Source organism: Bos indicus, chromosome 15 (assembly GCF_029378745.1).
Source record: "Bos indicus isolate NIAB-ARS_2022 breed Sahiwal x Tharparkar chromosome 15, NIAB-ARS_B.indTharparkar_mat_pri_1.0, whole genome shotgun sequence".
In the NCBI taxonomy this organism is placed as follows: Eukaryota; Metazoa; Chordata; class Mammalia; order Artiodactyla; family Bovidae; genus Bos; species Bos indicus.
The window spans coordinates 67,276,547-67,304,190 of record NC_091774.1 but is presented as its reverse complement, the minus strand read 5'-3'; the positions used below and the strand labels follow the sequence as shown (position 1 = coordinate 67,304,190).

At 44.4% G+C, this 27,644-nt stretch overlaps 1 protein-coding gene across 9 annotated transcripts in view; it reads right to left on the bottom strand.

Annotated features, from left to right (window-relative positions):
- The window catches only part of PRR5L (proline rich 5 like), a 156,411-nt gene that overhangs the window by 99,507 nt on the left and 29,260 nt on the right, over positions 1-27,644 (bottom strand). For 5 of the 9 annotated variants that reach the window (XM_070804052.1, XM_070804056.1, XM_070804055.1 and 2 more), the window contains exons 2-3: positions 16,000-16,062; positions 437-595 (exon numbers count right to left, since the gene is read on the bottom strand). The exons of 1 other annotated variant lie outside the window; for it this stretch is intronic. In XM_070804052.1, coding sequence (XP_070660153.1) covers positions 437-562 — 126 coding nt within the window. In that variant the 5' untranslated portion in view covers positions 563-595; positions 16,000-16,062. Of the gene's footprint in view, positions 1-60; positions 596-6,137; positions 6,300-15,999; positions 16,063-27,644 lie in introns of those variants that run through there. 3 more of the 9 variants (XM_070804057.1, XM_070804050.1, XM_070804060.1) reach the window with 3 other exon arrangements.

The window sequence follows — 27,644 nt, the reverse complement described above, 5'->3', positions numbered from 1 at the left end:
GTGAGTCAGAGTCATAAGAATGAGAACATGCAATTCTCATTCCCACCCTACCCTGCTTACCCGGTTCTCCTTTGCGTCAGTCACTCCAAAGCCCTCTTCTCAACTCCAGCTGGTGCCTGGATCCTTGCATGCAAGACCAGAAACTCTAGTGATTGCTGCACTGCTTTGATCTGATGGAATATCCTTTTTCTCCTCCTTTCTTGTTTTTCTTTCTTCTCCTCCTCCTTCCTTTTCCTCTTCCTCTTCTCTTCTTCTTCCTCTTCTCCTCCTCTGCTTCCGTTTTCTTCTTCTATCTTCTCTCTCTCCTTTCTTTTTTCCTTGTAAGATATGTGTACCATTCGCTATGACTTTAGCCCTGTGAGTCTGGACTAGGTAAGGGAAGACCCTCTCATCAACTAATGCTCCAGAATGTCAAGGGACCTCAGAAGTCACTCACCCAACTCTGCCTCATGCCCGAATCCTTTCCAGCACCCACTCCAGAAGTGGCTTCTGCTTGGACCCTTTCAGGGACAAGATGCTCACTGCCTCTCAGGGCAGCCGTTCCATTCTGGGAAGCTCCCATGGCTAGATGAAACCAGATCTGCCACTCTGAAGCCTATCCAAAGGAAGAAAAACAAGTAGAAATAAGTGATTTGTGTTAGACGACGTTGGGAAATTCTGAAGAAGTTCAAGGGTAAAGAAAAGGTTGTGTCTGTCCCAATAGAGGTAGATTTTTTTAAATTTTATTTTATTGAAGTATGGTTGACTTACAGGTTTCCCTGGGAGCTCAGCTGGTAAAGAATCCACCTGCAATGCAGGAGACCCCAGTTTGATTTCTGGATGGGGAGGATCTCCTGGAGAAGGGATAGGCTACCCGCTCCAGGTAGCCTATTATATTCTTTTCCTATGGTTTATCACAGGATATTGAATACAGCTCCCTGTGCTATACAATAGGACCTTGTTGTTTATCCAGCCTGTGTGTTGGGTTGGCCAAAGAGTTCATTCGGGCTTTCCTATAAGATACTATGGAAAAACCTGAACAAACCTTTTGGCCAGCCCAATATACTAGTTTGCATCTGCTAATCCCAGACTCCCACCCACCCCCACCCCCTCCCTCCCCCTTGGTAACCCCAAATCTGTTTCTGTTCTGTAGGTTCATTTGCGTCATATTTTAGATTCCTAGGCATAGATTTACCTCCATAAATGAGCAAGTGTGGTGGTTAATTTTATGTGTCATCCTGACTGGGCTAAGGGATGCCTAGCCAATGAGTAAAACATTATCTCTGAGTGTGTCTGTGAAGGTCTTCTGGAAGAGATTTGCATCTGAACAGGAACCCTGAGTAAAGAAGATAGTCCTCTCCAATGTGGTGGGCTCTTCCGATCCACTGAGGGTGTGAATGGACCAAAAGGCAGAAGAAGGGCCAGTTTTCCTGGACACCCTTCTTCTGCTGACCCTGGACATCAGTGCTCCTGGCTCTTGGGCCTTCAGACTTGGGCCGAATTACACCACTGGCTCTCCTGGGTCTCCAGCCTCCTGGCTTGCTTCTGTTGTCATTTGGGCCGATTCCTATAATAAATCTCCGTTTATGTATATAATCTCTCCGATTGGTTATGTTTCTCTGGATAACCCTGACTAGTACAAGTATAAACAAGGACACTGTATCTTTGGTCACATCCCTTCAATGATTTCTTTCCTATAATAGAAAAAGTAAATACCTATAAAGCCTTGAATAGCTTTCAGACAGCCTTAAATAGCTTTCAGACTTTTTGGACTCGGAATCACTTTATACTCTTAAAACTTATTGATGATCCTCAAAATTTTTGTTTTTTGTGAGTTGTGTCTATTGATATTTAATATGCGTGCGTGCTCAGTCGCTTCAGTCATGTCTGATTCTTTGCCACCCTATGGACTGTAGCCCACCAGGCTCCTCTGTCCATGGGATTCTCCAGGCAAGAATACTGAAGTGGGTTGCCATGCCCTCCCCCAGGGGATCTTCCTGACCCAGGAATTGAACCCCTGTCTCCTGAATCTCCTGCATTGCAGGCAGATTCCTTACCCACTGAGCCAGCTGGGAAGTCCAATATTTAATATATTAAAAGATAAAACTGAGGAAAATTTAAATAGCTATTTATTGATTCACTTAAAAACCATTAAAAAAAGATATTTCATGTTAACAAAATTAAAATACATTTATGAAAACTGCTTTCCAAAAGCAAAATATATATGGTGAGCTGAGTGGCACTGTTTTTCAAATCTGCAGATCTCTCTAATGTCTGGCTTCAGAGTAAATAGCTGGATTCTCGTATCTGCTTCTGCATTTGATCTGATGCAATAGAGCTCCAATTCATATAGACTCTGGAAAACTCCACTGTGTACATACTTGAGTGATAGGAGAGTGGAAAAGGCAAATAATATAGTAAAATTATCATCATCATCATTATTACTAAAATAGTTTTGAACTCACGGATCCCATGGAAGGGTTTCAAGCAACTAAGATCAGGTACATAGTTTGCAGGCAAATGGGAGGAGTCTCTTGGTCAAAAGTTATTTAGAATTTCAAGACAGCCACAACGCAACCTTAAAAGGAGCACTAGCCCTTCTGAGCAGGGGGCCCTGTGTGACAGGACCTGAGGGCAACTTCAAAGGTCCCTGGACCACATTTTGAGAGTTGCTACTGCAGAATACTGCCTGCATCTTGCATCAGATTGCTGACTTAGGGCCATGAATATACCAAAACGCTACAGAGGTAGCAGTCTGCTTCTGTGTGTGTGTGTGTGTGTGTGTGTGTGTGGTTTGAGCTGCTGGATCACCAGGCATAAGTGTTTTTGATCAATAACACATCCATAGCAAGACAGAAGTAGGTTTACCCCTGGGTGCCTTCCACATAACCCAGCCTTTTACACAAATACACATACACACACACACACACCCCCCTCTAGCTAAAAGGTTGCACCCCTTGTGTTCCAAATGGCTGCGCACCAGATATTCATCACGGTTTCCTGTTTTGTGTTTTTATTGTGGTTACGGGCTTCTATCAGCCAAGCTGATATCTGTGATCCCCATTTTCCTGTTTCGTGCTTAACACATAGTGGGCACTCTATGCTTTTGCTGAGCTGAATTTTATAGTTCTGATGGTTGGGGGGAAATTCTACTTATTAAATGCTGTTAACAACTGATGGTTGGCAACATAAATACAGCGATTGCCCCTCCTTCCTGAGAACCAGGCTCTTGGGGCAATAAGCAACCCCTGACTAATGGGTGGATTCACGCATTTGAATGACAGCGACACAGCATTTTCTAGCAACAAGTTGGTAATATTTCTTGATATTTCTGAGGCTAAGATAAGTACATAGTTAATAAAGGAGCAAAGTTTTTATGGTGTTTAGAAGGATGGCCTTAGAATCCTGGTAACAAATAAGTCAATTTCAATGAACATTATGTGTGTGCACGCGCAAAGTCACTTCAGTCGTGTCCAACTCTTTGCAACCCCATGGACCATAGCCCACCAGGCTCCTCTGTCCATGAGATGCTCCAGGTAAGAATACTTGAGAGGGTTGCCACGCTCTCCTCCAGGAGATCTGACCGACCCAGAGACTGAGCCCACGTCTCTTATGTCTCCTGCATTGGCAGGCGGGTTCTTTACCACTAGCGCCACCTGGGCAGCCCAATGAACATTATACACCTTTATAAATACAATACAGAGCAGTTTACAATGCTGGTCAAATCACCTCTCTCTCCAGCACAGAAGAAAGGGACTGCAACCTCTCTCTCACTCAGACAAAAAATGACACAACAGAGGTATGAATCCTCCCCCTAAAATAGACCTTCTTCTACTCATATTAAAAGTTAGTACTGCTGCGAGTGCAAAAGATCCAGGATCTTAAATTCAAATCTACCACTTTACAGGACGGGGAAATTGAGACTTAGAGATAAGAAGTGACTTTTGTAAAGAATTTTTCTTACAATTTTATTTATTTATTTTCGGCTGTGCTGGGTCTTTGTGGCTGCTTCGTTTCTCTAGTTGTGGTGAGCAGGGGCTGCTTTCCACTTGCGGTGTGCAGCGGCTTCTCTTGTTGCGGAGCACGGGCTCCAGGGCACACAGGCCCAGGAGTTGCAGCTCGTGGGCTCCGTGATTGTGGATCCCGGGCTCTCGAGCACAGGCTCAGTAGTTGCGGGGTGCAGGCTTAGTTGCTCTGAGGCATGTGGGATTCTTCGGGATCAGGGATTGAACCTGTGTCTTCTATAATCTCTGTGGCAGATTCTTTGCCACAGAGTCACCAGGGAAGTCTAAGAAAAGACTTTTTTTGCCCAAGATCACAGAGCTGTTTATTAGTAGCTGTGGGACATACACCCAATTCTCCAAATAGTTAGATAATGGATCATACACACCAGGGCTTTTAGGACAGTGTGAGTCCAGATTACTGAAAGTTTAACCACTACTTCATCTAGGATCATTAACAAGTAAAGTCCAAAATATTTCTTCCAAATACAGCTGGGCATCAAACCCTCCACTAGTGCCCTGAGCACCATCCCTTCCCTGACATTCATTTGAAACACCTTTGCTCCATTTTCAGCATCTTTATCCTCTTCTCTTCCATCAGCCCCCTTTCCTTTCCTCCAACATGCATTCGTTGCCTTGGGGAGAAGGAAAAGAAAGCCTTCCCATGGCTAGCTGCTCCTTGTAGCTGTAATTCTATTTCTTTCTTGGTTGTTACTGCCAAACCCCTGGAAGTGATCTATTATCGGGGCCTCCCTTTTCTCACCTCCCTTGACTCCCTTAGCCCTTGCAGTCTGGCTGTCATCCCAGCGCTTTACAGAAACCACCCACTCAAGGGTCAATGATGTGCCTGTCCTAAATCAAATGGCTTTGACTTGGTCATAATTCTCTTTGACGTCAATGACTGTGCTTCCCTAATAGTGATAGTCATCGTGATAATATGAAGCTTTTATACTTTAAAAGTAGGTCAGGTCTTAAAAAGCCATTTGTAAGTTCAGTAGTTGAAAGGACTTTGGAGCCAGACTGCCTACTTCATCTCTTGCTTGCACAACTGACTAGCTGGATCCCTTGCATCTCAGCTAAACTGGAAACATAACAGTAGCCAGCTCACAGAGTTGGGGTGAAAGTCCATGAGATATATTTAAAACACTGTCTGCCACATGTTACATGCTCAATAAGCATGAGTTGCTGTTGTTAGTATAATATTTGTAAACCTAAGAAGACTGAGAAGAGTTTAAGCTTGCAATGTCCGTTCACATAGCCACCAGACGGAAGGGTTGGTTGGCACTCTGACATTCCCATTTCTCCTTGCTGCTCTCATACATCTCTCAGGCATTTTTCTTTAAAATAGATCAATTTGGAAATCTATAGAGGCAATTGACAGTCCATCCCCAGATGGTCTCCATAAGTATCTTAGCAGCCTATAGGATCCATACCCCATTCACCCAAGGTTCTTTCTAATGAGGAACAGATTCAAATGAGCTTTAAATTCATGGATCACCATAGCTTGTGATAGAAATCTCCAAGCAACACTTTCCACTTTCTGCGAACGGAAATGTATAAGCCCTTGCATTTTCCAAAGCCTAGCCTACTCCTAAATTTGCATGAGGCTTCTAGGGTTGACACTCTGCTCTGGCCTCCTAGTAGCGATTTTTTTTCCATTTTGGTTTTCTTTTTTTCTTGCCTCAGGCTGATAACTGTAGAATACATGAGCTCAACATTTTCCAAATATAATACAATGCCCTCTTCATTCGACATGATGATGATATGATGATGACAAAGATGGGAGAAATTTCTTGAGTGTTTACTATGTGCCCAGCTCAGTTCTCAGCACTTTATATGCATCACTGTCCCACGTTCTCACTTCACCTCAAATGCACATGCACAATTCTTTTTCTCACTTTCAGTTGAAAAAAATGACCTCTACTTTCATTTCCATTATGAGCAAATCTCTCAGCAACATGCTCAATGCTTTCCCTGCTTTTGCGCATACAGGAAATTAAGGATTTAGTAATAAATCATAAGACACCTCAAAACAAAGCAACATGCAACTAACAAGCCATTAAATAAAGGATAATCAAAAGACTGAAGCTGAAGTAACTACCCCAGTGACCCCCTCCTGTCTTTGGTGGCAGTAGATATGTCATGTCCAGAACTTACCTTTCTTCCTAAGTACAAAACAAGCTGAAAGACGATTAGAGAAGCTTCAATAGGACTGCTGAGTGTTTACCAGGTCCCAGGCTCTGTACTCAGAGCTTTAGAAGTATTATCTTCTTGAATCTTCAAAACAGTCATGAGCTGAATATTGTTAGTGTCTCCATTCTACAGATAAGGAAACTGAGGTTAAGAAGGTTATTTGCCCAAGTCGTATTAGGCCAAGATTCAAACACCGGTGCATCTGCCTTCAAAGCCTACGTTCTCAGCAGCTCAATTCCTATGCTGACTTCTGCAGCAGTATGTTCTCCAAATTTTCCCAGAGAGAGAAAAAGATATGTGACTGCCAATGTCCTTTCTGCCTTCTCTCTTTTCTCCCATTCCCCTTGGGACTGGAGGAGAGCATTCACTTTCACCTCATCACTAACTTAGACTGGAAACATTTTAAAGTCATCTCATTCACCCCTGCGTGTCTAAAAACTTCCATAACTCCTGGCATATATATACTGGTCTGGATAAATGAACAAAATACCTTTCTAAAGGTGTTGAAAAAAAAAGTAATCATTGTATTCTCAAGGAATGATCTTAGAGCTTCAGGTTTAAACAATTTATGAGTTTGGGCCCATGCAATGATGGAGCTTATTGTAAACAGACTGACGGAAGGCACTGGTTCTCAAACTCGGGTGATTTTGTACCCCCAGCGCCACCATGCCAGGAACATTTAGCAGAGTCGGAAACATTTTTAATCCTCATGACTGGGGGTTGGGGGAGGGATGCCAGTGGCACCTAGTCGCAAGGATGCCATTAAACACCCTCCAGTACATAGGAAAGTCACCAAAATAAAAAGCTATCTGGTCCAAGTGTCAATAGTGCTGAGACTGAGAAACCAGTCTAAGGGTTTGTTCTTTCTGAAGCTGGAGTCCTGGAGGCTGAGGTGGGGCAGGGATGTATAAGCCCTCTGTTTAGCCGAGTGCCAAGCACCGTAATCCAGGGTCACCCTCTTATTTGAATGGAAGGAATGGGGAAAAGGAACAGCTTGAGGATCCACAGATGTAACTCCTGGTCCTGAAACCTACAACTAACATGATTTAGTGCTACAGAAAAGGGCTGGGCTCAACTTTTCACCTGTGAAAGGGGTGTGGATAAAGGGGACCCCTTTTAGTTCTTAAATCCCCTAGTTTTAACAAATTTTGAAAGCTGCACAAGGCATACATTTCTCCTGAGAAAGTGCCCTCCTGGTACCAGGAGGAAAAGAACATTCTTATTACCCGAGATGGGGAGTTGAGATGGAAATGGGCTTGCACAAATAAACATTATTCAAATAACCCTTATTTAATTTATTATAAATTAATTTTTATAAATTATATATATAATTTATTATGCTGCTGCTAAGTAACTTCAGTCAATTATTATAAAAACTTATAAAATAACCCAATTTAATGAAATTAAAAACGCTTACTCCTTGGAAGGAAAGTTATGACCAACCTAGATAGCATATTCAAAAGCAGAGGCATTACTTTGTCAACAAAGATCCGTCTAGTCAAGGCTATGGTTTTTCCAGTGGTCATGTATGAATGTGAGAGTTGGACTATAAAGAAAGCTGAGCACTGAAGAATTGATGCTTTTGAACTGTGGTGTTGGAGAAGACTCTTGAGAGTCCCTTGGACTGCAAGGAAATCCAACCAGCCCATCCTAAAGGAGATCAGTCCTGGGTGTTCACTGAAAGGACTGATGTTGAAACTGAAACTCCAATACTTTGGCCACCTGATGTAAAGAGCTGACTCATTTGAAAAGACCCTGATGCTGGGAAAGATTGAGGGCAAGAGGAGAAGGGGACGACAAAGGATGAGATGGTTGGATGGCATCACCAACTCAATGGACATAGGTTTGGGTGGACTCCAGGAGTTGGTGATGGACAAGGAGGCCTGGCATGCTGCAGTTCATGGGGTCGCAAAGAGTGGGAGACAACTGAGCGACTGAACTGAACTGAAACAACCCTTATGTTCCATTAGTTTCCCCTATATTTCCTATTCACTTTCCCACAGTTTACCACCCTAGAAGCCCAATCCCCTTTCCTTTGTCTAACTACTTCTCCACAATTTAACACCATTTGTTAAAATGATATCTAAGCCCCCAGAGATTACTACTTCTTTCACATTCAAATATTGATATCAAACAAAATGTGTATGCTTTTCTCCTGTTGCTCTGTCTGTCAGCTTAATTCACAGTCCTGACTCAGAATCTAAGAAGGTAGAGGAAAAGTTTTTCCTCCTCTGAAAAGGCAAAATTATTAAAAGACTACTGTGCTGTGCTAAGTCACTTTAGTCGTGTCCGACTCTTTATGATCCCCGTGACTGTGGCCTGCCAGGCTTCTCTGCCCATGGGGTTTTCCAGGCAAGAATACTGGAGTGGGTTGCCATTTCCTCCTCCAGGAGATCTTCCTAACTCAGGGATTGAACCAGCGTCTCTTAATTCTCTTGCATTGACAGGCAGGTTCTTTACCACTAGTGCCACCTGGGAAGTCCCACGGCTGCTTGCACACGATGAGCACATTTATGGGCATTGTCCACTGCTGTAATGGCAGGGGAGTGAGGAGTGGACTCATCTTTGTTTAGAAAAACATGGTGATGAGTCTGTAGGTATAAAAAGTTATCCAATTCAGACTGTAATGAAGAGGCGGAAATAAAGGGAGCTAAAAGTGTCCTCCAAAATAAAGTAATAATAATTCTCCATTTTTCCCTTGAAATCTGAGCCACAGAACTATTGGAAAGGCTCAGGAATTATATAACAGAAGAAAATGAAAGCAGTTTATCAGGATAAGGGCGACCAGGGGACCCAGCAACATAGAAACTAACCAGATCAACAACAGAGATGACCTGGATACTGAGGTAGTTATTTAATAACTGATTATCTGCTGGTTACCATGTGCCAGGGGCTTCCCAGGTGGTGCTAGTGGTAAAGAACTGCTCCCAATGCAGGCGATGTAAAAGACGCAGGTTCCACTCCCTGGGTTGAGAAGATTCCCTGGAGGAGGGCATGGCAACCCACTCCAGTACTCTTCCCTGGAGAATCCCATGGACAGAGGAGCCTGGCAGGCTACGGTCCATAGGGCCATAAAGAGTCAGACGTGACTGAAGGGACTTAGCAGGCACACACCATGTATCAGGCATGGTTCTAAGCACCTTACAAGTATTCAGTCACGGAGTCTTCACAACAACCCCATTAGTATTGTTTATGATCACTATTTTATAGATGAGGATGCTGAGGCAGAGAAGTTAAGTGATTTACTTCAGATTCCACAGCTGGCAGGGGGCACAGCTGGGATTTGAACCAAGGCAGTTTGACTTGAAGATCTGTTCTTTTAAATGACTGTATTGCAGATACACGCGTTTGATCTGTGATGGAATTCTGTTAGCTCAGAAAAAATCTGGGAAGTTAAACTGAGACAGAACAAAATCTATTCTCTTTAGCCTGGGAGCTCAGCGGTGCAGAGCTGAAACCCCCAGCAGCAGTGAGGATGGGCTAAAGGCGATGGAGGAAAAGCAGGTGGCAGGAGGTCAAAGCCAGAGATGCCGCTGGGCTGTCTCCTTTGCTGACTCCTCTGTAGGGAAGGCTGGAGAAAGGAACGGCAACCCACTCCAGTGTTCTTGCCTGGAGAATCCCATGGACCCAGGAGCTTGGTGGGCTACAGTCCATGGGATGGCAAAGAGTCCAACAGGACTGAATGACTAGGCAACCTGTAGGGGAGGGTAGGTCTCACAATCCTTTCTCTGGTTATTAAATGAAAGAGATGGATCTGGACCACCCCAAGGTGTCTTAGGTCGAGTTAAAAAAATGATAGGCTTTTAAAAAGTGATACGCTAAATTTGCCATCCACCAGAAAACAAAGGAAGTTGTAACCCTCCCCTCACCCCCGCAACACACACACACACACACACACACACACAGACACCCCAACTCCCACCAGGAGTTCCCTCCTCACCCCTCCCTGCCTCAGGAGCAGGAGCTGGAGAGCTCCCAGGAGGGTGTGGGGGTTTGGGTGAGGGGATAGGGGCCCCTTGCCGAAGAGTGTGGGCATCACGGGATTCCGGAGAAAGAACAGAAGGCCCCTTGCCTTCCTTCCCCTGAACAATCGACCAGAAGGAAGTCGGGACACTCAGCGCTTGGATTTTCCCCCGCAGGAAACCCGGGCCCTGCAGGGCCTCCCGCTTCCCCTCCCCCACCGCCCCGGGTACAGCTCCACGTGAGCGCTGGGTTCTTTGGCTAAACAGAAAGGGCGGGGTACAGTCCGTAATTTGTCTTGCTGTCTATTTTAACCTTGTTGCTTCTAGAAATAACACTTTCTTAAATCTGAATTCATCAGAGAGGGGTACTAAATAATACTACATATTTACTCTGAGCCTGCTGATACTGAGCCCTAACAAAATAGGAAAGAGTCAGCCTCTTCATATATGGATACATGGGTGGTACTTCATTCCTCCAGCTACTTAATCACTTTCCTGAACTTCATTTTTCATCAGTAGGGTGGGAACACAGATACATACCTCAGAGCGGTGCTGTGATATTACATTTAAATTCTGTGTGAGGGCATCTAGCACCATATCTGACACACAGCAATCTCCTTGAATTTAGCATCAATGATTAGTTTTCAACTCATCTCTTTTTTATAGTTATTCGCTTGAAAATACATGAGACAAAGTTCCTGATCTCCAAGATCTCACTTTTGGTTGTGGCACATCCATTCAACTACCAGCCCACACCAAAATGCCTAGAAGTCTTGAAAAGGGAGCTACTGTGTGGTCAGAAGAAGCAGGACTTTAACTGGTTGAAGGAGGAGCAAGATTTGGGTATCATGTCACCTTTCATTTGCATCCTGCCTTTTACACTCCCAGGGTAAAAGGGTCTTTCATACCTCATCTGCCTGAGTAGATGGGGACAGCAGGTGCCAAGAAGGCTTTTATAGGTGAGAAAACAGCTCTAGAGAAAGAATACAAGCAAGCCAAGACCAGTCTGATGTTGTCAAAGATTACGAGGTGAAAAGTTAACCAAAAATTAACACAGTCAAGAGTAAACCAAAAGAGTCATCTGGCAGTTGTGTAACAACCCCAGTGATGACTGTCATGACAGCAAACTATTAATATCTACCAAGCGCTTATTCATTTGTGCCAGGAGTCACAGAAAGCACTAAATGTGTGTTGGCTCATTTGGTTCTCATAATCAGTCTATGAAATATGGGGTAGTATTATAATTAATTTTCTCTCTCTTACAGAGGAAAAATGAAGGCTTCCAGAGGTTCAGAAACTTGGGCCACAGTTGCTGGGCTAGCTGCTACCCCAGGTCTGTCCACCCCAGAGTTCAGGCCCTGAGTTCAGGCCCATGGAAGTTCTGCTGAGACCAGCTTGTTCTAGACTATTTTAGACAGGAGCCATGTAAGGATTCCTTAGTCTGATCCTATCCAGTACCCTCAGTGGCTGGACTGTTCCCTGCTTAACAGGAGGTGATGGGTCGCCGTGGTTCAGGCACAGACTCTGAGGCTCCGTGAGCGGATGGGTCTCCTCTCCACATCCACCCCGACGCCTGCTCTCTCTGCTTCTGGCTCAGCAGACTCTACTCCTCTCACAGGAACTCCCTTGACCTTCACCTTCCCAGCCTCTGTCCTCCGCGATCGCCTAGTTTGCTCATGTGCGTCTAACATCCCAGCACCCCAGGCTAGAAAGAGAGCCCTGACATGACTGGTACAAAGAAGAGTGAGACTGACCCTCTATCATAAAATCATGCTTCTGTAAGCAGCTTTTGCAGGAAAGAGCTCTCAGCAGGAGGCACCCTTTGGTCTTGTCACTAACTTTAATCTGCACACCCCCATACCCTACTCACCTCCAGTCCTAGCACCCTTTTCAGACCTTTTGATCACACAATAGGTAATTAATAGGTGACCAGATATCTTCCCCTGCTCCCCCTTCAGTAATCTTGTGAACAAATTCTGTGAACAAGAAACCTTTTAAAGAAAAAAATCACAAGAGATCAACAAGCCTGCACACAGTAGTTGGATCTGAGCTCCAACTCAATGATTAACTGAGATTGTTTCCTTTTTTTCCCTTTAAAAACTTTCATGACCAAGCAGAATCATTGGAGATGGTTTTAGGGGGACACTGAGCCCACGGTCTCCCCACATTGCTGGCATTTTGATTAAAAGCAACTTTCCTTTCTGCCAACATTTCCCTCTCTCTCTCTTCATTGAGTTTTGAGCAGTGAGCAGCCAGCTGGACCTGATTTGGTAGTGCTTTCATTATCATTGTCTCAAACTGAGTTACTTTTTTTTTCTGGTTTTTGGTTTTGTTTGTTGGTTGGTTTACCAATTACTGATTTCTCTGCAACTTGTGGCTAACTAAAACTTCCTTCAATAAAGTCACAAATGTCTCACTGTACAGAAGGCACTCCCACACAGCTGAGAATTCCCAATAGTTATGTCATTTGGGGAGTTCAAAAAAGAAATGACAAAAAATGCAATGCACGTGTTCCATCTCAAATCACACAAAACAGAAATGAATAAAGAAAAGTGAATAACCTCCTTGCTACCTTTTTTCTGCCCAAGGTACCCAACAATAACAGCTTGGACCTATCTTTATAAAATATATACACACTATTCAAGGGGGATCGAAGCCAGGTCTGCCCTATATATGACATCCCAATCCATATTGTCACAAAGTATCATGGCCACCTCTTAGGTCACACCAGAGGATCTAACATTCTTTTTAAAGCTATTTAATGTTTCATAATATGGATGAATTGTAACTTATTCTATGACTTCAGTATTTGTGACACCATGATATAATAAACATATGGACCTCCCTCGTGGCTCAGACAGTAAAGAATCTGCTTACAATGCGGGAGACCTGGGTTCAGTCCCTGGGTTGAGAAGATCCCCTGGAGAAAGGAATGGCTACCCACTCCAGTATTCTTGCCTGGAGAATGCCATGGACAGAGGAGCCTGGTGGCCTATAGTCCATGGAGTCACAAAGAGTCTGACACGACTGAGCTACTAACACAACAACAAGAAATATTGTATTTCTTCTTTCTCTCTGGTTCCTGACAAAAGCTTCCTAAAACCCTAGTAGTTTCCCATGTAATAGGGGTGAGAGGAGTCTTGTTATTCATTATACACCCCTGTCAACCAAAGCTGAGTCAATGCTAATAAGGTGACCCTTGGTCGTTCCCTAGGTCATTTCAGGATGGGGATTGGTTGCCAGAGGAACCAGCCATGTGATTAGAGGGACCCCCACAAATCCCCCTACCTCCAGGGAGGGGAGGCGAGATCTGGGGATTGAGTTAATCACCAATGACCAGAGATTTAATTAATTGTGTCCATGTAATGGAAAAATGTATGGATGCGAGAGTTGGACTGTGAAGAAAGCTGAGCGCCTAAGAATTGATGCTTTTGAACTGTGGTGCTGGAGAAGACTCTTGAGAGTCCCTTGGACTGCAAGGAGATCCAACCAGCCCATTCTGAAGGAGATCAGCCCTGGGATTTCTTTGGAAGGAATGGTGCTGAAGCTGAAACTCCAGTACTTTGGCCACCTCATGCGAAGAGTTGACTCACTGGAAAAGACTCTGATGCTGGGAGGGATTGGGGGCAGGGGGAGAAGGGGACGACAGAGGATGAGATGGCTGGATGGCATCACTGACTCGATGGACGTGAGTCTGAGTGAACTCCAGGAGTTGGTGATGGACAGGGAGGCCTGGCGTGCTGCGATTGATGGGGTCGCAAAGAGTCGGACACGACTGAGAGACTGATCTGATCTGATCTGATCTGTGATTGGTAAGGGTGTGGGGGCTGACGGGGGGAATGGAGTGGCAGGTTGGGATTAGCAGATGTAACTGATTACATATAGAATGGATAAACAACAAGGTCCTACTGTGTAGTACAGAGAACTATATTCAATATTATATGATAAACCATAATGAAAAATAATATAAAAGAAAGAATATATATGTGTGTGTGTGTGTGTGTGTGTGTGTGTGTGTATAATCCAATCACTCTGCTATACAGCAACGGGGTATCCCAGGTAGCTCAGCTGGTAAAGAATCTGCCTGCAATACAGGAGACCTGAGTTCAATCCCTGGATTGGGAAGATCCCCTGGAGGAGGGCATGGCAACCCACTCTAGTACTCTTGCCTGGAGAATCCCCGCGGACAGAGGAGCCTGGTGGGCTACAGTCCATGGGGTCGCAGAGTTGGACATGACTTAGGGACTAAGCACATACAGCAATAATTAACATTGCAAATCAACTATACGTCAATAAAAAATTAAAAGAAAAAAAATAAATTATTTTTAAGATTTCCCAGAAGAAATGGGATAATAATAAAGAGATTCATAGGGCTCAAACATGAAGCTCCCGCTGTGCCAATAAGCCTCTTCAAGCAGCAGTTCTAGTCAGCCTTGGGTGTTGCCAGACTCCCACGGGAGGAATTAAACTTTTAGAAAAGAGAGTACATCTCCAAGTGGAAATTTTGCCTTGATAGATTCACCTGGATGCGTCCCAGCTTTCTGCTGTGCCAAAGAGCTTTCCCCTGAACACTCAGTCTCTGCCACCTGAGCCACCCACACCTCCTGCTAAGCCCTCCATCACCCAGGAGATAGGCTGGAGACCCTGTTGTTCCATCCAGACAGGGTTTTCTGCCAACTGTGGGGAAGGAGGTGCCTTTGAAATAGGGCAGAAGGAGTTCAGCTCTGAAGAGAGAGTACCTTTGATCCTAGAGATGTAGGGAGTGTACACAGATTACTTGTTTCTGATTTTCTGGGGGTCATATACTCCTGAAAGCTATAGATTTTCCCCCCTAGAAAAACGTGCTTATTTTTCTGTGTTAGTCGCTTAGTCATGTCTAGCTCTTTATGATCCCACGAACTGTAGTCCACCAGGCTCCTCTGTCCACAGAATTCTCCAGGCAAGAATACGGGAGCAGGCTGCCATTCCCTTCTCCAGGGGATCTTCCCAACTCAGGGATTGAACCTGGGTCTCTTGCATTGCAAGCAGATTCTTTACCATCTGAGCCACCAGGCAGATTCTGCACAAATTCAGGGTATGCACAAACTTCCTGAAGATGTTATCCAAGGCACACGGTCCTCAGGTCAGCAACCCGGCTCCAGGTACACTGCAATCACGTTCCTTCCTGAGGTCCACCCAGCCCTTGGCATGGATTTGACACAGCATATTTTTCTGTGATTCATTAATGCTTCCCTTCCTCCCATCACTGACCTTGTGCGAGGTCTCCCTCAGGCTGGATGTCACGTGCCTCCTTCTCCTCCAGCTATCCTGTTTGGAAAGATAAACCCACTTCCTAGCCCTCAGAAAGCTCTCGCTGGGCACAGAAGGCCGTCATCAATGCCACGGACCAACACCATTTTTTCCTGCTGTTGCTATTACCCTGACCTGCTTTCCTAGCCTCGGGTGCAAACCCACACTGGAAAGACTTTTCTCTCTAGCCTTTTGCCATCTGGATGGGTCTTCCGGAATCTTCCTGAAAGCTGTAAATCTTTCAAGTAAACTAGATTTTCCTCTCTGGCCTCTGCTTGTAAATATGATGACATTGTAGTTGCTAAATTTTTACAAAGGAAGTTTGGCCAAAAAAGAAAAAATGCTAAAAAAAAAAAAGTCAAATTCAAATGGTCAAGAAGGATTTCCGTTGGTATTCGTGCTGCCCCCTCCTGGTTAGAAAAGAAGCACCAAGTAAACCTGAGTACTTGGTCAGTTGATTCTTGCTCAAAATCCTCACCATTTTACTTTCTCTTGATTTTTAATAGGAGTCCTACAAAGTAATGCTGGTCTTTGTTATTTACAAAGGCAGGGTACATGGGTGTCTATTTTAGTACCTCATAAGGTCCATTAAATGTTCTTGCCCTTTGATCCAGATATTTCCTTTCCAGGAACCTGCCCTGAAGAAACAGAGAAATGTAAGCAAGAGATTACCTTCGGGGATGGCCGTCTTGTTATTGATGGTAGTAAAGTACAGAACAAGGTTAAATGTCTAATAACAGATGGTATAACACAGCCATAGGGTGAAATATTATGTTCGCCTCAAAATGATGTTAATGGAGAATTTTTAATAATATGAAGAAATGTTCATAACATGTCAAGTAAAACAGGACACAGGATGATAAGCAATGTACAATCACAACTAAATTTGCATTAAAAAAGAAATCTGGAAGTAATATGTCAAAGCTTAATCCAGCTTTCTCTGAGTAGTGGAATTAGGCTATTTAATACATTCATATGTTTCCCAGTCTTCCTATGAGTGTGTGATATTATAAAATCAAGAAAAAAATCATAAAACTTATTTCTGCATGGTGTAAGGAACATGGACTTTAGAATCAAATAGTCTAGATTTATATCCTGACTGTGTCCTTGGAGTGACTCAATCTCTCCAGACTTGTTTATTCAACAGTAAGTGGGGCATATAATAGTATCTACATATCAGAATTATTGTGAGACCTGAGTCTGCAGAACAAACCTTATTAAACAATCCTTATCTTCCATTAGTTTCTCTCATGTATTTACCTTCCCCAAACTTACCATCACTAGAAGCCCAAACTGCTTTCCCTTTGTCTTGCCTGTCTGGCCACTTCTCCACAATACATCACCCTTTATTAAAATAGTATATAAGCTCGAAGGTCTAGCCTCTTTGAGGAGTTTTCACCTCTTTTCTCTAAGGCCCTCCATGTGCATACAAAATAACTTTTCTTTCCTGTTCATCTTTTGGTCAGTTTAATTCACAGATCCTAGGTACTAACCCTAAAAGGATAGAGGAAGGCTTCTTTTTCCTCTTCCTTACACTATCAGCATTTGCAAACTTCTATCAGTGAGCAGGAATGATGCAGTTCCTATAAATTGTGCTGCATGTGTAGTTGAAGTCCCTTATAGCTGTCTTTTTTTAGGAGAAGGCAACGGCACCCCACTCCAATACTCTTGCCTGGAAAATCCCATGGACGGAGGAGCCTGGTGGGCTGCAGTCCATGGGGTCTCGAACAGTCGGACACGACTGAGCGACTTCACTTTCGCTTTTCACTTTCATGCATTGGAGGAGGAAATGGCAACCCACTCCAGTGTTCTTGCCTGGAGAATCCCAGGGATGGGGGAGCCTGGTGGGCTGCCATCTATGGGGTCGCACAGAGTTGGACATGACTGAAGCGACTTAGCAGCAGCATAGCTGTCTTTTTAGGTGCTCAGACCAACTACCGTCTTGCATCAAAAGGATCACCAAGGCAGTTGAAACAATATTTCAGAGATAGGATTGTAAAACCCTTACAGTCAGTCTCAATGAAGAAAATCTTCAAATAGATAGACAGCCACTTAGGGGTAAAAGGGGCCTTCCCAGTGGCTCAGTGGTAAACAATCGGCCTGTCAGTGCAGGAGAACTAAGAGATGCGGGTTCGATTGCTGGGTCAAGAAGATCCCCTGGAGGAGGAAATGGCAACCCACTCCAGTATTCTTTCCTGGAGAATCCCATGGACAGAGGAGCCTGGAGGGCTACCGTTCATGGAGGGTGGGGATCATAAGAGTCGTACATGACTGAGTGCACACACATGCATTTAGGGGTAAAGACTTGAAGTCTTACATATTTTTCACACAAGGGTAGGAATAGTAATAATAAAACACTCTTGCCAATCTATGAATCTTGAAAACCACTCAATGATAGAAGTTGAGAGCTCCTTTCTAACATCCATTACACTTATCAACATCCTACTAATTTCACCAATGAAAGTCTATTTTTGACACTTAGTTTGCTCATTTTGGTGTCTCTCAGAGGTAAAGGGAGCCAAAGTACTTTAAATGGCCTCTTCTGGAGTGATAATTTTCTGACATAACCCTAGCTGACCACCCATGGAGAGCAGATGCCTGATTAGAATGGTTGCTGCCCTAGGGTGTCACTTAAAATGTGTGTGCATCCTCTGTCACTCAGTCATGTCTGACTCTTTACCATCCCCTGAACTGTAGCCTGCCAGGATCCTCTGTCCATGGAATTTTCCAGAAAAGATTACTGGAGTGGGGTGCCATTTCCTACTCCAGGGGATCTTTCCTACTCTAGGGATGGAACCCATGTCTCCTATGTCTCCTGCATTGGCAGGCAGATTCTTTACCACTGAGCCACCTGGGAAGCCTGTCACTTCAAATAAGTATATATAAATATCACAGGACCTATGTTGCAGTGTTTTAGAGTAAATCACACAAATAACACCTATAAAGCAAAAAAGGCTCTGAAACATGTAAGCACACCAAATTATGTGATTAGTAAGTCTGATGCAAAAACTCTAAGTAGCTCCATATTCTGAACTTTGCGTTGGTTCCATGTACTCCCTTACAGATTTTGAACTATAAAAGTGGAAAGAGGAAACCTCATTTAAAATAGAATCAGGACGCCAGAAGCTCTCTTGCCTTCCTACTTCTTTCTCTCTGCAGATCCCAAACAGGAAGAGACCTGCCTTTCATCTCCAAGTGGAAGGTTACTACTTTGGAACCCCCGCAGGAGGAAGGAGGATTTTCTCCTTGCCTGGCAACAGCCTAGCCAATGAGAGATTGTTGCAACTCAGCCAATGAAAAGTCACCACACTTTGCACTCCCACTTTCCTCCAATGGACTCTTTATTTACAACAGGCTGTCCCAGCTTCTCCTTTTCCTCTATGAAATAAGGGTCTTCTCTTTTGCTTCTCAGAACGTGCCTATAGTTTTTGCTAGAGCATGCTTGTCTCAAATTTCAATTCTCTGCCATTTCTAAATAAACCCATTTTTGCTGATAAGCCCATTTTTGTGAAATAAACATAAAATTGGCTGTTTTATTTGTATAAAAGGTCAAACAGATTAAGTTTTTTTTTAAATGAATTTCTATTTTCCCATTCTTTTCTGAAATGTGGCTGTATTGAATGGGACAAGAAGCCTGGATGGTAAAGGTCTTCAGTCAGAATACCCAGAGTAGAGAGTCAGTGCTGATCTCCAGGTTCCTAGGGTCAAAAAGTTTATCCCCCCACCCTCACCCACTCCAGGGCTCACTGCACATCAAGAATCCCATTAGAAGGGTTGCTTTGGCATTCTGAGAGTTCTCCATTTAGTGTGGTTTCATCAGAGGAATTAAGCCAGAAAGCATGCAGCTCAGATAACAGGATTAATTAACATTCTTCTCATTCTGCAGACAACTGATCCGGGAGGAGTGCCTCCTGTGTCTTGCTGGTGCTACTGCGGTAGGCCAAGCGCAGGCCTGGAGCTGCCCAAAGCTGGTCTGGGATTTAAATGGCTCTGCTGAATCCTAGCCTTCTCTAGGAACCGTGTGTTGTGACCAAAACAAAACAAAACTCCCCTTTGTTCTCATGGGGCTTTCCCCCCTCCTATCGGCCCCACTGGTTTTCGGCTTTGAATTTCCAGGCTGGTCTTGATATACGGAACCTGGCAGCTAATAATGATTGTAGCACTAACATTTATGGAGCCTCCCTGTGGATCCGCACGAGGTATTCACGAAATCCATGTGGAATGAGCCTTCACTAGAGGTCTCAGTCTCACCACCAGCCCACCTTGAGTCTGTGGCATCATCTCAGGAGGCTTAGTGGTAAAGAATCCGCCTACCAATACAGGAGACAAGGGTTTGATGCTTGGGTTTGGAAGATCCCCTGGAAAAAGAAATGCAACCCACTCCAGCATTCTTGCCTGGGAGCTGTCATGAATAGAGGAGCCTGGTGGGCTCCAGTCTATGACGTTGCAAAGAGTTGGACATGACTGAGTGACTGAGCACCCCCACCCAAAAGATCTGCCTCCAGTATGGCATTTGTGAGCAATGGCTCTTCCATTGAAGACCGTAAGCAGAGATAAATATGCAGACTTGGACTCTCAGTGTTACCAGCTAGCACTGACTTAAAATTTTTCCCAATAGGTACCTCCTCTCCCTACCATCCCCAAACTTCTCTCTTCTTCCGCCTGTCTCTTCATTTCTCCTCTTTTTCTTCCCCACCCTAACCGTCTATAATACCCTTGATTTTCCAGAGCTGTTAGGCACTAGCTCTCACTTTGCAAAGCCCAGCTGACACTCAGATAAGGAAAGCTAGCTTCATCCTTGGAACCCAACTTCGTGGCCTCAAGCACCTGTCTTGTGGGCAAGGGGTCCTCAGTACATTCCAGTCACTACATTAGCTGATATAATCCTCTTGACATTCTTGAGAGGGAAGATTCCTGGGGATCATTCCCATTTTGGACAATGAGAAACAGGCTCAGAGGTTAACTTGCGCATGGTCACAGCCAGCTTCAGAATCAAGAAATCCAGACCTGTGAGGGCTCTTAGTGGCTTGGCTTACTGTGACCATATGTCTCAGTTAGCCCTGCTGCTGCTGCTAAGTCACTTCAGTCGTGTCTGACTCTATGTGACCCCATAGATGGCAGCCCACCAAGGCTCCCCCATCCCTGGGATTCTCCAGGCAAGAACACTGGAGTGGGTTGCCATTTCCTTCTCCAAGGCATGAAAGTGAAAGTGAAGTTGTTCAGTCATGTCCGACTCTTAGTGACCCCATGGACTGCAGCCTTCCAGGCTCCTCCATCCATGGGATTTTCCAGGCAGAAGTACTGGAGTGGGGTGCCATTGCCTTCTCCATCAGTTAGCCCTGAAGAGTCCCAGTTTAAGCCAGCGTTCTTCATGCTCCGCAGTGCCCTAGTCTGGAACCTTATGGTTACTCTAACTATGCCATGGACTTGTCCGTCTTTGCACCCACAGGGCCTGGCAGCCGGAAGTGCTCAATGAATAGCTTCAGAGACACTTCCTGGGTGGGTCTTGAGACGGACATCAACCGCCATACTTCCCCTGCCTTTTCCTCAAAGCCTATGAAGAGGGCTCTGTTGCAAGGCTGTCAGGCAGCTAGCCTAACAAAATGAATTTCTCTCTGTGCTTCAGGCTCCATTCATCTCCCTGTGGGTCCGCAGCATGGTGAGACTCAGACAGGCTGGGCGACCACGGTGGACACCTTCACAAAGGCTGAAGTCATCATATTTCATCCTTACCTCCCTCCCTGGGAGACAATCAGGATTGAGATGGATTACACTTGTTCATGGGCTAATGTTTCAAGTGAGAGTTGGTTGGAGGCTTAATAGAATTAATTAATTCTCCGTGTTCCAAGGGAAGGGAGGGAAAACGAGATAAGGGAAAACTCTCCACCACAGCAGGCTCTCCAATGGCCCCAAAACCCCTGGTAGGTGCTTACTGGTTTCTTTCTACGCCCTGATTTCCTTTGGGTCAAGGTTAGTTTTGTTCAGAGCAATAAGGAAAAGCAACCTTTCCCTGATGGCTTGTTATTTGTACAGGAAATTAACTCTATGGGTTTGGAGTTTCAGTGTTCAACTTTAGGCTGCATAAGGGCCAGGTTCCTTCCCTGCTCCCCCGTCCAACCTCTTTTGGAGCAGGGAGATAAATCTTAATCCATAGTGAGAGAGCTGCTGCTGCCGCCGCTAAGTTGTATCAGTCGTGTTCGACTCTGTGCGACCTCATAGACGGCAGCCCACCAGGCTCCTCTGTCCCTGGGATTCTCCAGGCAAGAACACAGGGGTGGGTTGCCATTTTGTTCTCCAATGCATGAAAGTAAAAAGTGAAAGTCAAGTCGCTAAGTCGTGTCCAACTCTTAGCGACACAATGGACTGCAGCCTACCAGGATCCTCTGTCCATGGGATTTTCCAGGCAAGAGTACTAGAGTGGGTTGCCAGTGCCTTCTCCTTGAGAGACAGAGGTGGTGCTTAAAAGCTAAGACTGTGGGGCTAGAATGTCTTGCTAAGAGTTCCAGCCCTGACACTACTTTTAGTATGGACCTTCATGTTCTCATCTGTAGAATGGGGTTAATAACAGTACCTCTTCCAAAGGTGACTGTGACAAAGAAAGGGGAAGCCCTTAGTTCAGTGTCTGACATATAGTGCCACATACCTATGCTATGTGCTGCTGGCTGGTAAGGAAAATTAATGTGGATAAAGGTGTCTGGGTAATAGGGAGGGGGATGCTATGCCAATTTAGACAGAAAGTGCTCCATCTGAACTAGACAGCCTGAACCTGTGGGCATACAGACCCAGTGTTTCCAAAATCTTCCAGTTTTTCAAAAGAAGCTCCCCATGTCCAGATTTTGTGTGACATCTTCTAAGTTGTGAATGCTGATGATGAATTTAAAAAAACATGAAATGCTGGACTGCACAGGACAATCAGTGGGTCTGATGCAGCTTGGGGCCTGCAGACGGCAGCCTCTCCTTACTTACTCCATGCCGTCACCGCAGAATGGAGGAAACCAAAGTCATGCAGCTTCCAGGAAATACAGAGGTGGATGAATTGCTTTTATTGCATCCAAAGTAGTATTTGACAATCAAAAAGGAGAACAGGGGACAGGGGTGAGCAGCTGAGACTCGAATGGGCAGTGGTAGGTTGGCACTGCTGAGCCCGGGGACATTCAGTAAGGAAAAGGCATCCCAGTCTAGGCAAGCTTCCTGCTGGGACAGGTGGCAGATAAAATCCAGATTGTGGGTGGCTGCTTACAGGATGTCACTAAATCTTTGAATCACCAGACTTACCCTTACTTTCCAGTCACCATCTTAACACAGGACCAAGAGCTGGGCCTCAGGCATCAAGCTTTGTGGATTACATCCTGGCTCTACCCACTTTCAGCTATGTGACTTTGAACAGGTAACTTTACTTGTCTGTGCCTTGTTTTTATTTGTAAAAATTAATAGTGCCTGCATCCTGTAAATAGCCATTCACAATCTGGACTTTATCTGCCACCCTGTCCCAGCAGGAAGCTTGCTTGGACTGGGATGCCTTTTCCTTACTGAATGCCCCCGGGCTCAGCAGTGCCAGCCTACCACTGCCCATTCGAGTCTCAGCTGCTCACCCCTGTCCCCTGTCCTCCTTTTTGATTGTCAAATACTACTTCGGATGCAAAAGCAATTCATCCATCTCTGTATTTCCTGGAAGCTGCATGGCTTTGGTCTCCTCCATTCTGTAGTGACAGCTGCATTAGAAAGAAATGAAGTGATATATGGGAAAAGTTAGCATAGGACCTACCACATCATAATTACTCAAGAAATATTATTATTGATATAAGTAACCATCATTTAAATAAATGTTAGCTCTTATTACTCACAAAGAAACAGAAAGTTATGAACAACTTAATGGATCTGAGTTTTAAAACCAGACTCCATGGGAAATATTAGGACATTGAGGACAGGCCCTAAATCTTACTTACTACTAAATCCCCAGCATGGAGCACAGTGTTCATTGAATAAGGGTCTCCTGTCCTCAGGGAGTGGTGGGGAGAAGCAAGACCTAAATGTGTGAAAAATTAACAATGAAAAATTAATGCTGCTCAAGTCATCAAAAGAAGGTCAATCTGAAGCAGAAGGGTATGAATATCTGAGAGTCAAATACAATTCCATTGAATATTCAGTTTCAGAAGAAATCAACTCAGATGCAGTCAGGGGAAAATCTCAAGGAAACAAAGGTGTGGCTTGGATATGAAGCAAAACACATTCCATGAGGGCTGAGTAAATGGAGAGACGGTGACAAAGTACTAGGTGTGTTTCAGAGACAGTGAGCAGAGGAATTCGATGGGGGCAGAGTGGTCAGAACAGTTAGTAGGTAAAGGAAATCTGGAAAGCTGGATTGACACTTTATTGAAGAAGGCCTTCAAAGGCAGGCTATGGTAGAGATTGCTAGATGTCTCTCCTTCCTTTCAAACAAAATTCTTAGTTTATTTACCCAAAATATATTGATACTATACTTCTCAGCCTCAGTGGTAGCTGGGTGCAGCCATGTGACTAGATTCTGATTTTAGTTGAGACTTAATGAGATTTAAATTCTGGGATATTGACACAATGGCTGGAGCTTTAGCAGCCATCCTAGCTCTTGAGGCAAAATGCTAAGGCTTTTGGCAGGAAGGAAGGAAGGAGCCAATCTCCCTCATCAGCCTCAGATATTCTAACTCTGAATGGCTACTAAAGAGAGAAATAAACTTTACTGTTTAAGCCACTGTTATTTGGGGTGTATTTTAACATGCAGCCAAACCTAATCCTAACTGATACATAAGTCAAAGACTTTATGCTTTATCCTGGGATATCAGGCAACCATTGGAAATTTTTTTGGTGAGTAACAAGATTCCCTGGTGGCTCAGATAGCAGAGTCCACCAGCAAGAGAGACCCAGGTTTGATCCCTGGGTCAGGAAGATCCCCTGGAGAAGGAATGACAACCCACTCCAGCATTCTTGCCTGGAGAATCACATGGACAGAGGAGCCTAGTGGGCTATAGTCCATGGGATCGCAAAGAGCTGGACACAACTGATCAACTAACACTAACAATAAGATGAATATTTGGTACGGAGTCTAGTCAAGGCTATGGTTTTTCCTGTGGTCATATATGGATATGAGAGTTGGACTGTGAAGAAGGCTGAGTGCCGAAGAATTGATGCTTTTGAACTGTGGTGTTGGAGAAGACTCCTGAGAGTCCCTTGGACTGCAAGGAGATCCAACCAGTCCATTCTGAAGGAGATCAGCCCTGGGATTTCTTTGGAAGGAATGATGCTAAAGCTGAAACTCCAGTACTTTGGCCACCTCATGAGAAGAGTTGACTCATTGGAAAAGACCCTGATGCTGGGAGGGATTGGGGGCAAGAAGAGAAGGGGATGACAGAGGATGAGATGGCTGGATGGCATCACTGACTCGATGGATGTGAGTCTGAGTGAACTCCGGGAGTTGGTACTGGACACGGAGGCCTGGCATGCTGTGATTCATGGGGTCGAAAAGAGTTGGACACGACTGAGCGACTGATCTGATATGATCTGATCTGATCTGATACAACCCAGAATAGTCTGGAAGCAGCTATGCAATAGGGATGGAAGGAAGGAGAACCCAAAGGCTGAAAGCTCAGAGAGGAGGTTAATGCAGTAAGTGAGTAAATAAGTAAGTAAGTGTTGCTCAGTAGTGTCCGACTCTGTGACCCCATGCACTGTAGCCTTCCAGGGTCCTCCATCCATGGAATTTTCCAGGCAAGGATACTGGAGTGGGTTGCCATTTCCTTCTCCAGTTAATGCAGTAGTTTAGGCAAAATGAACAAATGAGTGTTTTAGTTGAATTATCCAGAGAAACAGGACTAATAATATTCTTGCCTGGATGATTCCATGGACAGAGGAGTCTGGCAGGTTACAGCTCATGGGGTCACAAAGAGTCAGATATGACTGACTAACACTCATTAGAAATATAATAGAACTAGCAGAATTCTATATATAAGAAGGAATTGGCTCACACAGTTATGGAGGCTGAGAAATGCCCAGATCTGCAGTTGACAAGCTGGAAACCCAGAAGAACCAATTGGATAGTTCCAAGTCCTAGTCCAAGTCCAAAGGTCAAAGAAGACCAATGTCCCAGCTCAAAGACAGTCAGGTTGAGAGAGATTTCTCTCTTACTCAGCTGTTTTTGTGTTATTCAGGCCTTCGGCTGATTGGATGAGGACCACCCACATTAGGGAGCACAGCCTGCTTTACTTAGTCTATGGATTCAAATGTTAATCTCATCCAAAATACACACTCCCACAGATACACTCAGAATAATATTTGACCATTATCTGGGTAACCTCTGGCCAGTCAAGTTGATGCATACAATTAGCCATCACAAATGAGCATATGTTGAAACCTGTTTTGAGGGAAAAATCATTCTAGGAACTGGGATTAAAAAGTAAAATATACATGGAATATGATGTATTTTGATAATGTTGAAAAAAGGTACTGCTTATTAATTGATCCAACTAAAATCTTGCCTTGGTGGCTCAGACCAGGCCAGAGAAAATCAGATAATATCATATAATATTTTAAAAGGAGGCTCCTGAGTGAGACTTCCTCAGTTTAAATCCTGGCTCCTTCAATCACCAGCTCTGCAACCTTGTGCCTTGGCTTCTTCTTCACCTACACGACAATTGGGGATAATCGTTTATGTGCTAGAGTTGCTGTAAGCATTAAATGAGAGAAGACACTCATTCATTCATGGGCTGTTATATTGCACCTGTTGCGTGCCCCTCACTGTGCTAGACGCTCGGAATACAGGCATGAACAAAAGAAAATCCACTATTTGGATTAACTAGCAAGGACCCTTTGAAAAGAGAATATTTATAAAGAAAAGTGGCTTTCACTTTTGCTTATTATCTAGTTGGCAGACCGAGAGCTGCCCTATGGAGAACTTGTTTTTCTGGATTTATTAATATCCTATAATTATCCTGTCAAAGCTTCCACTGAAGTAGACCACACTGTATCTGGATTGTCCCTCAGGTAGATCAACACAGTCTTGTCTCCCCAGTTAAATGAAAAACACAAATATGTTAACGCATGCTGCTCCCCAGCCCATTTCTTATTTTGAAAATAAGAGTAAGCTTTACTTTGATTGTCTTTGATCGGAATGGGAGTGATTGTACAGAGAAACTTTATGTTTCAGTGAACAACTACAATCAATTCTTGTGGGTTATCAGATTCTAGTTCTGTTCATTGAGCCTATTTCTCCACTTTCTAAACGGGATCCTGGTATCTCACACCTTTCGTCAGTAATTAATGTTTCCAATTTTTCTCTTACCTTCTTGTCTTGGCATCACTGAGAGCTAAGATGTCCTTTTCCCAAAGGCCTGCACACTGAACTGGACGACTTGACATAACTTCAAAAGATTTATCACCACAACAGTGTGCACCGCTCAACTGAACTGGATGAACAGCGTGCACCACTCAGAAAGCTCACCTGAACGCTGCATCTTCCGTGGTCCCCTCTGGGAAATAACCATGACCATGATGTTGCCAGCTGCCATCTTCACACTACTACCCAAAGATATTTTGAGCTCAATATTTAGAAATCTAAACTGGCTGTACTTTGGATTAAGAAGAAAACTGGAGAGAAGAGAAGAAAGGGGAGAAAAATGGGTTCTGCAGTCAGTTCCAACCATTAATCTTTGTTTTTCTTTTGTTTCCACAGAAATGCTCCTCATTAACTGTCCTCATCGCTTGCACCATTTGCTGTTGTTTAGCCGCTCAATCGTGTCCAACCCTTTGTGACCCCACGGGCTGTAGCCCAGCAGGCTTCTCTGCCTGTGGGACTTCTCAGGCAAGAAGACTGGAGTAGGTTGCCATTTCCTTCTCAGTGGATCTTCCCAGTCCAGGGATGGAATTCATGTCTATTATGTTTCCTGCATTGGCAGGTGGATTCTTCACACTGCACCATCAGGGAAGCCATATAAAGGCCTGCTTTGGCCCTACTTCCCTCTACACCATTACCTCCTGCAATGACACACAGCTGTTAAACTGGACTGATTTGTTCCCAGGACTGAGAGGCTGGCTTAGTGGGATGGGAGCCAGTCCATTAATAACTCAGCTCCTTATCTGTGAAACTTCTAGGGAGGTTTCAGATGGGATAAATGAAGGGATCTGGAATATACCACGGTGAAGAGTCTTTGTTCTGAATTCCCCTTATCTACATACAAGGAGACCCTTCCCA